Consider the following 9,077-nt stretch of genomic DNA (forward strand, 5'->3'; position numbering starts at 1 on the left):
TCAGGGCGCGGTGTCCACAGCCATGGTGGTAGCCCGTTTGGAGTGGCGGATGCCCATGGTGAATGCCGGGGCCCTGGCTTTGGTCATGGTGACCTGCTCAGGTCTGTGGGTGCCAGGCCCAGGAGTCTCTTCCGGGGGGCGGGGGGCACGGGGCCGGCCCAGCATAGTGAAGGCAGGCCGGCGCTGACGGTAGGTGTTGGGGTCTGGGCTATCATACTGGCCAGGGCCTGGTATCTCAGCAGGGTCCTGAGGAGGGCGGGCGGGGGGCGTGCGGCCTGCCACCGTGTAGCTGGGGCTCCTCGGCTTAGTGAATATCTGGGAGCCCCAGAGGGAGGGCAGGGTATAGGTGTTAGGGGCAGGGGCTGAGGTGTCCTGGAGCTGTGGGCGCAGGCGGGAGCCCAGCGTGAAAGCCGGGGGCGTCCGCTGACGCACAGGGGCCACCTTCTCTGGGCTGTAGGCCCCGGGGCCTGGTGTCACCTCCAGACCTGTGAGAATGGGACAGGAGTGTTGGCAGGAGTCCTCACCAGCTCAAGGACCTTACATGGCTCCCTATTGCCCCTATGCGTCCTGGAGCTCACAGCACTTCTCAAGCAGCCCTGAGTTATCTCTCCTGCTTCCCAGACCTCCCTATACAGTAGTCTCTTCCCCTTCTCTTTGTGGTTTTAGAGAGAGTGGGGCAGAGGGAGAGGGAGAGAGAGAGAATCTTAAGGAGCCTCCACACCCAGTGTGTGAGCCCGACGTAGGGCTCGATCTCAGGACCCTGAGATCATGGCCTGCGCCAAAATCAAGCATCAGACCCTAACTGACTGCACCACCCAGGCACCCCCACTCTGTTCTCTTTTAAGCCTCCAAGTCTTTGCCCACACTCGACCCTCTGCCACGTATACCTCCCATTTTCCCCAACCCCACCTCCCAGAAGCTGCTTCTCATCTTTCCAGACAGTCCCAAAGCCCTCTCATTCCTGCTGCCTTTCCCACCCCCTCCTCCTAGGCAGAGCCCTCACAGCCCTTCCAAGGACCTCCCCCCAGACTTGGGTCTTCCCCTCCAGACATGGGCACAGTGAGGTGGGATGGTCTCCATCTGGACCTAACTCCACCACCAGACTGAGGTCTTATAAGAAGCAAGGGCATGGCAAACCTACTTCATCTCCTCAGCTTAATACGTGTTTGAATGAGTGAGTGATTGGAAGGATGGGTGGTGAGTGGTTGGGTAAGGAGTGAATGAGTAGATGAATGGATCCATGGTTATGTAGATAGTTGGATCAATGGCTGAATTGTGGATGGATGGAGGGATGGATGGAAGGATGGATCATGGAAGGATGGATAGATGGATCATAGAAGGATGGATGGATGGGTGGCTGGATAAAATGGGTTGGTGATTGTGGATGGATGAATGCATGGATAACATAGACGGATGGATCATGGGTGGATGGAGGGATAGATGGATGGATAAAATGGGTTGGTGATTGTGGATGGATGAATGCATGGATAACGTAGACGGATGGATCATGGGTGGATGGAGGGATGGATGGATAAATGGGATGGTTATTGTGGATGGATGAATGCATGGATAACGTAGACGGATGGATCATGGGTGGATGGAGGGATGGATGGATAAATGGGTTGGTGATTGTGGATGGATGAATGCATGGATAATGTAGACGGATGGATCATGGGTGGATGGAGGGATAGATGGATGGATAAATGGGTTGATGGATGAATCAGTGGATCGATAAATGGATTGGATGGTGAACAGGTGGGTGGTTGGGTAGGTTGGTGAGTAGACAGGTGGGCGAATGGATGGATAGGTGAACTGATGGATCAGTGAGGGGATAAGCAAACGGGTGATATAGGTCAAAAATGAAAAGGTGGGTGGATAGGAGATGGAATCAGGTCATTAAATCAAGCACGTCAGGTGGAAGTGAGCCGTTTGGAGCCTGTGAAAGGGATTGCTGCATTTGCCACAGTCCCCACCGTGCCCTGTTGTCCCCTGATGCCAACGATGAGCCCCAGCTGCCTTCACAGCACCACATGTGCACAGGGTCACTGTCACCATGGCCCACTTCACACATTCGGGTTCTCTCAGGCCCTCGGCCCTTCCTTGGAGCCCCTTGATTTTGTCATCCAAAGTCACTGAAGTTCCAGGAACTGGGTGATGGAAGGGGAAGGAGAGAGAGGACAGAGGCAGGACTCTGAAAGGGTAGGGTCCTTGTGGGGCAGCACGGATCAGATACTCACCCCGAGACTTGCCCCGACCCTGCATGGAGTAGGCAGGGGTGCAGCTTCGGCCAAACCGGGTGACTTTTGGGTCCAGGAAGTAGATAGGCCCAGGGCTGGTGTCCTGTGGAGATGCTGGGGGGAGGAGCCCAGGGTCCTAAGGGCACCTCCAACGGTCCCCTCGACCCTGCTCAGTGTCTCTGGTCAATCCCAAGGCACTCCCACCCTCCAGACAGCCCCCAGCCCCACCTGGGAGCACTGAGGTATGGCTGCCCTGACCGGGGAGCCCTGGGTCTCTGGTCCTGACGAGCATTTCTGTGTCTTTGTGGTCCCAGCTGTCCCACCCCTCAACCTCTCCTCTGCTGCAGACCAGGGAACCAGCTCGTGGGCTGGTTGGTACGGCAGTACGGCAAGACTAGCTAGACCCTGAGGAGGGCCCTCTGCGTGCTTGCGCTCGTCCCTGGGTGGGACCGCGGCGGTCCCAGCATGGCCTCCGAGACCGGTCCTCAGCGGCAGGGTGAGAGGATGGAATGGTGCGAAGGTCCGTGGAGGGCGGCCCGGTGCGGGGCACCTCACGGCTGGGACCAGTCGCTGTGATTGACATCATCGCCATGGCTGAGCCATAAACGCACATGCCTCTCTGTGTCATGGGTGGGACACGTATTCACGGGGTGGTGTGCTGCGCGTATGCGCCCAGCAGCCGAGCTGACACACAAGCACGTCCCAGCTCAAGGTGCGTCCACCTCCAAGAAGTCTTCCCCACTGGCCCCCACCATCCCTGACTCCCCAGCCTGTTGGTCCCTCTGCCCCAGGGCGTGTCCTGTGAGAACCCAGGTCGCCTGGGCCAGAGGCCAGAGGCGAAGCTCCTAACCCTGCTGGTGATAGACAGACTAATTCCCTCCTTTGCCTTCTGGGACCCCTTGGGGATTCTGGAGTTTTGTTTCAGCCTGGGCTAGGATTTTTGCTGATTCTGAAAGCTGAGGAGAAGCTGGGGCCTTGTGTGTCCATCAGCCACCCCCCACCCCAGGGTATCATCCCTGTAAATCAAAGTCCTGGTGCGGGACCGCCCCAACCCTGGCGCAGTGGGGAACTCCGCTGTAGAAAATGGGGCGATGGAGTCTGTGGGCGACCCTATGAAGGGCGCGGTGTTGCCAGAACAACAGCACTAACAGGGATGGGCCGCGAGCTGGGGCCATGGCCACCCACGTTAGCCACACTGACGGCACGGACCCTCGCTCACATCTTGATGCAGCCGTTCAGGCCTGGGGAATGGGGAGTGACACTGAAGCGAGGACCCCACTGACCGGGACAGCCCCACCACCCGCTGCCTGTCCTCTGCACGGCAGAGATCGTCACCCTCCCCTCTCCACAGCTGTCTGTGAGGAGCCCTGTCCTGCTGACAGAGAAACTGAAGCTAGGACCCCCGAGAAGCCCACTTCCACTGAGCTGTCTGGACACCAGGCGCTAATCCTGGCTGGCTGACGTCTGCTGGCACCTGCAGGCTTCCCGCTGAGGACAGCTCTGTAAGGAGTAGCCATCACTGCTTGCAGAGGAGGACACGGCATGGAGCAGCGGAACTGCCTGACCAGTCAGGCAGCAAGGAAGCCGTGAGGCCCAGAAGACACGGAAGACAGGCTCAGGTTCAGCAGCACGCTGCATTCTGCCCTCCCTTCTCCTCCAAGGACACAGGGGAGAGCGCCGCCTCCCCAGGGTCACTCCACAAGCCAGGGGCGGGGCCACGGGGACACAGGAGGCTCCGAGTGCCCCTCCACCACATGCCCAGCCCCCACCCGCACCAGATCTTACCGGGGCTGGGCCTCCAGAAGAGGGAGTAGGCCGGACTGACGGCCCTGGTGCAGTCGTGGTTGAGGTAACCCACAGTGGACGGCAGGACGTACAAGCCTGGCCCCGAGCCTGCGACCAAAGCCCTCAGGTCACGGCCTGCGGCTCCGGATGCTAACACACTGGGGGGAACCCAGGGCCCAGCCCCTGAGCTCCCGCCTGGGCTGCCGGCCACCCTCCATGGCAGGGGCTGAGGGTGGGAACCGCCCATCCACAGGAGGCAAGTGAGTGAGGGGTATTGTGAGTCAAACCTGAGTCAAAGGTAGGAGGGGCCACAGGGCCAGCAGTCTCCCCCTGCTTTAGGGCACACTGGGACAACCGAGGCCCAGACACAGAGATGCGCTGTCACAGGGGAAACCGAGGCCCAGACACAGAGATGCGCTGTCACAGGGGGGAAACCGAGGCCCAGACACAGAGATGCGCTGTCACAGGTGGGAAACCGAGGCCCAGACACAGAGATGCGCTGTCACTATTGCAGTGTTTGGTGGCCTCAGCAGGAAAGCTGGGGCTCCGGAGCCTAACTCCTGCTGTTTTGTCGCATACAGACGCATGAGGCCGGGCCTGGGCCCTCACCGAGAATGCATAGTCAGCGTCAGGGGTGGTGGGAACGGTCAGGCCCCTGAAGAACGTCCAGACTTTCAAGCCGCACACCCATCCCTTCTCTCCTTGCTGCTTTATGTTGTTCAAGGCACTCATCACTGACAGATACACTACCGACTTATTTGTTTTGCCTTGCATCTGCCCCCCGCGAGCCTCTGCCATTGTCACCGCTGTAGCAACAGCCCCTGCCAAGGCACCTGCCCATAAAATGCTCCGTTCTGTTGGGTGGAAGCACACACAAGGGCCAATGGAAATGCAACATTCACACCCATCCTACTGGGAGGAAAACTGAGGTTTGGGGAAGGGCAGGGACTTGTCAGAGCCTCCCACCTCCTGCTGGGCTCCCAGAACATTCCAGAAGCCACAGTGGAGCAGGGGAGAATAGAGCAGGACAAGCTCCCACGGCCACAGCCTCCCTCCTCCACAGGGAAGCCTACCGTTCTCCAGGGTGGCCATCCCGCAGGACTTCCTCAAGCTGGTCTCCAGAATGTGGCACTCAGGGGCCCGCCAGCCCTGTGGTGCTGTGGTCAGCCGTGGGTCAGGGTTGCAGCTGAGGGTCCCCATGGTGAGCAGGTGAAGAGCTGCAAGGAGCACAGGGGCCAGGCAGCAACCGCAGCAGCTGCTCTGGGCCACAGGTCCCGGCACTGTCCTCAGTCCTTGCTGCTTGTGTTGGTGTTGGCAGAGGCCTGGCCTCACCACACCCACCCAGGGACCGCACAGACAGTCCCTTGTCCCTCGGCAGAGAGTCTTGGGGCCCTGGCCCTAGCGGGCTGATCGGCGGACGCTGGCCTGGAAGTGGGGCCAGGATCGAGTGTCGGCCTGGTGGCTGGATGGTCCAGGAAAGAATCCGGTGTCAGCAGAGTGGGTCCCCAGGGAGCAGCCAACCTGGGCAGCCGGGGCCAGAGAAGGCTCCAGGGAGCCAAAGCCATAAATATGATATCTGCAGCCTTGTAGCAGAAGGGACTGGTGAGGTCTTGGGCAGTGTGGCCCCATTTCTGCAGCTGGGGAAACTGAGGTGCAGCCCCGGTCATACAGTGAGTTTGCCACTATACGGGAATTGCAAGTTCAGGCCAAGAAACTTGCCTATCTGCCTGCTTGGGTTCCTTCCCTCCTTCTTTCCTTCATCCAATAAGCACTTATTGAACACCTGCTGCGTACTAGGTTCTGTTTGGGTTGGCGGGGACACAAAGGAATAGACAGATGAAGAGCTGATGTTCTCAGGAGGGGACAAAGGAAATAAATAATGAATTAATAAATGAGCACATAAGGTGTTTAATGTGCTAGAAAACACAGAGCCAGGCTGGAAGCCCACAGTGGCAGTGCAGGTACAGGCCAAGTGTTGGGGCAGGAGCACAGGTCATTGAATTGAGAAGGTGAAAGAAGAACATGTCTTAGGGAATGGCTGTGCAAATGCCCTGGGGTAGAAGCAAGGATGGCAAGGAGGCAATAGTAGTCCTCCAGGATAACCCACTGCCTCCCAGAAGCCAACAGAGATTTACTCCCCGAATAAGTTTATTTCTCTGCCTGCACTAAAGGCAACTGCTGTGTCAAGTGCTAAGAAGGGGCTCAGGGAAGGGCCGCCTGGGTGGCACAGCGGTTAAGCATCTACCTTCGGCTCAGGGCGTGATCCTGGCGTTATGGGATCGAGCCCCACATCAGGCTCCTCTGCCATGAGCCTGCTTCTTCCTCTCCCACTCCCCCTGCTTGTGTTCCCTCTCTTGCCGGTTGTCTCTATCTCTGTTGAATAAATAAATAAAACCTTTAAAAAAGGGGGGGGGGGGCTCAGGGAAACCTGGCAGAGCAGAATTCAAACCCCTGTGTCTTCCATGTGTGGTGCTCTGTTCTCAGGCCGTTTTGCACTGCTACTTTTAACAGCTTTATTGAGTTATAATTTACATATGATGCAATTCACTCCTCAATGTAATTTTAATACATTCTACAATGTTTTAACTTTTTAATCAAAATATTCATAAAATGAGTCTGAAATGTTTATATTAAAAAGGAAGGAGGGGGATGGGGCGCCTGGGTGGCACAGCGGTTAAGCGTCTGCCTTCGGCTCAGGGCGTGATCCTGGCGTTGTGGGATCGAGCCCCACATCAGGCTCCTCCGCTATGAGCCTGCTTCTTCCTCTCCCACTCCCCCGCTTGTGTTCCCTCTCTCGCTGGCTGTCTCTATCTCTGTCGAATAAATAAATAAAATCTTTAAAAAAAAAAGAAACTAGAAAAAGAGGAGTAAGTGGAAGGAAGGAAATCAAAGACATAACAGTAGAATTGCATGAAATGGGAAACTGTATAAAGAATCAACAAAGCTTCACCCCTCAAAAGCTGGTTCTTTAAAACGATCAACAAATTTGATAACACTCAAGCTAGAATGACCAAAAAACAATGAGAAAGAACATAAATGACCAATATCAAGAATGGAAAAGAGACATCACTACAAACCCGCACACCTTAAAGGGACAGTACAGTCTATGTGAAGCTACCAACAGAAAAACCAACCTTTTTGAGCTCAGGCACTTTGTGCGCCTCACATCAGTTAATTATCTCAGCATCCCATTGAGGGAAATGCTGTTGCTAAACCTCATCTGTGGTCACAGATGGGGAAACTGAGGCTCAGAGAGGGGAGGTGACATGTGCAGGTCCCTGAGTAACTTAGCAGCAGAGCCACAAGTTGAATCCAGGACATTCTGACTCAGATCTTAGTTCAAAGCTTAGGGTCAAGGCTTCTCCCAGACTCTAATCCCAGCTCCACAGTCTGGGAGTGCTGAAAACCCACTGTGGACTCCTGCAGCCCCAAGGATAACAACCAAGCCCTCGCTGGCACACAAGGTCCTGCCAGGCACAGTCTTGTCCCTCTTTCCCTCTGCCCTCGCCTCCAACCCTTCAATCCTCACTCACTCTAGTCTAGTCACAGTAGCACTCCTATTCCTTGAAGCCACTCCAGCCGGTTCCCTCCTCAGGGTGCCTACCTCAGCTCCCTCCACCTGGGGTGCCTTGGCCAACAAACTGCCCACAGTCAGCTCCATTGCCAGCCACCTGTGGGCCCCCCAAATTCTCTCCAGAAGCAGCACAAACTCCAGCACTGTGAACAGAACTGAGTATTGATAAATCCCCCCACATCCTTCTCCTCCTGCCAGTCAGGCTGTCCCACTGACCAAAACTGGCTGGAAGTGCAGGAGTCCATGGATACCACCGCTGAGATCAGACTCCAGGACCCAGGACCAAGCAGAGAAAGGACCAGGGTCCTGGCTGGAGGGTGATCCTTCATCCAGGTTCTGGCTGGGATTCAGCCCTGACTGCCTCAGTTTCCCCACTGTGACATGAGAAGGAGCCAAGAGCTAATGCAGGGTGGGGAACAGACTGGAACAACTCCCTGAGCCTGAAGGGGAGGTTTTGGGGACCTCAAGGTCCAGCATTATCACCAGACTGAGCTTAGCCACAGAGACCACCCCCCAGCCGGTCCTCCAACCAATCACACCAGGTTCTCTCTGTCAACTCCCTTTTGGCTCAGAGCTCCTCACCACTGCCACTAATAGCATGTAAATGAGAAGCAATGAGCAAATGAGCCATGTTTTTAGTCCAATCTGATTCATTGACAGAAGAGAGCAAATCAGCAAAATAGAACAAGGAAGACTGGACTGGGATAGGGCACAAGGCTCCTGCCTCAGCGGTATGACAGGGCCTGGGGCAGGGGGGAGGGGTCGTGAAAGACAGCAGGCTCTGGGCCTCAGTAACCCTGAAAGGGGCTGCAGGGACTGAGCTGATAGCATCAATGTTCAAAATTATCAATCTGACCATCATTCATTTGTGTGCCCACTGTGTGCCAGGCACTGTTCAGGCGCTGGGAACACAGGTGTGAACAAAGCACATTGACTCCCTTCTCACCCTTTTGTTGAGAGAGGCAAATGAGTAAGTGTGTTTTACATTACTTTAGAAGGCAAAGTAGTGTCATGGAGAAAAACCGAGGGCAAGGAGGGCTTGGACGTGTGGGGAGTTTGCAGTGTGAAATGGAGTGGTCAGGGGAAGCCTCACTGAGAAGGTGATATTCAAGAGAGACCTGAAGGTGAGGAGGGAGCCAGGGGATGGTCTGGAGAGAAGGCACAGCAGGTGCAAAGGTCCTGAGCCTCAAGCACGCCTAGCATTCCAGAGGAACAGCGAGGACCCCCGTATTGGTTGGAGCGGAATGAGTGTTGGGGAGACAGAGGCAGCAAGTCCCGCAGGGTCCCAGGAGAGGATTGGGGCCTTTACGTGGAGGGACTGGGGAGCCCTGAAGGGCTGCAGGCAGAGCACGGACCTGCCCGAATCGGTGCTCACCGGCGCCCTCTGGCGGCAGCGCGGGGGGGGAGAACAGACGGTGGGTGGACGCGGGAGACGAGGAGGGAGGGGACTGCACTGGTCCTGGAGGGGTGGAGGGGAGGGG

General features: G+C 56.5%; 1 protein-coding gene across 1 annotated transcript; it reads right to left on the bottom strand.

Moving 5' to 3' along the window:
• Positions 1-5,222, bottom strand: ODF3L2 (outer dense fiber of sperm tails 3 like 2). The gene is made up of 4 exons (XM_002923524.1): positions 5,096-5,222; positions 4,023-4,130; positions 2,238-2,351; positions 1-485 (listed from the first exon to the last, which is right to left on the bottom strand). Exons 1-4 carry the CDS (start codon positions 5,220-5,222, stop codon positions 1-3), a joined length of 834 nt encoding a protein of 277 aa, XP_002923570.1.
• Between the last annotated feature and the right edge of the window lie 3,855 nt (positions 5,223-9,077).

The sequence above is a fragment of the Ailuropoda melanoleuca genome, chromosome 4 (assembly GCF_002007445.2).
Source record: "Ailuropoda melanoleuca isolate Jingjing chromosome 4, ASM200744v2, whole genome shotgun sequence".
In the NCBI taxonomy this organism is placed as follows: domain Eukaryota; kingdom Metazoa; phylum Chordata; class Mammalia; order Carnivora; family Ursidae; genus Ailuropoda; species Ailuropoda melanoleuca.

Excerpts from the sequence above, each read along its gene's own strand:
- ODF3L2 (XM_002923524.1), bottom strand. The coding sequence starts at position 5,222 with ATGGGGACCCTCAGCTGCAACCCTGACCCACGGCTGACCACAGCACCA. Across the intron at positions 2,352-4,022 it reads CTTCTGGAGGCCCAGCCCCG|CATCTCCACAGGACACCAGC; the intron begins GTAAGATCTGGT and ends TCCTCCCCCCAG. Across the intron at positions 486-2,237 it reads GGGTCGGGGCAAGTCTCGGG|GTCTGGAGGTGACACCAGGC; the intron begins GTGAGTATCTGA and ends CCATTCTCACAG.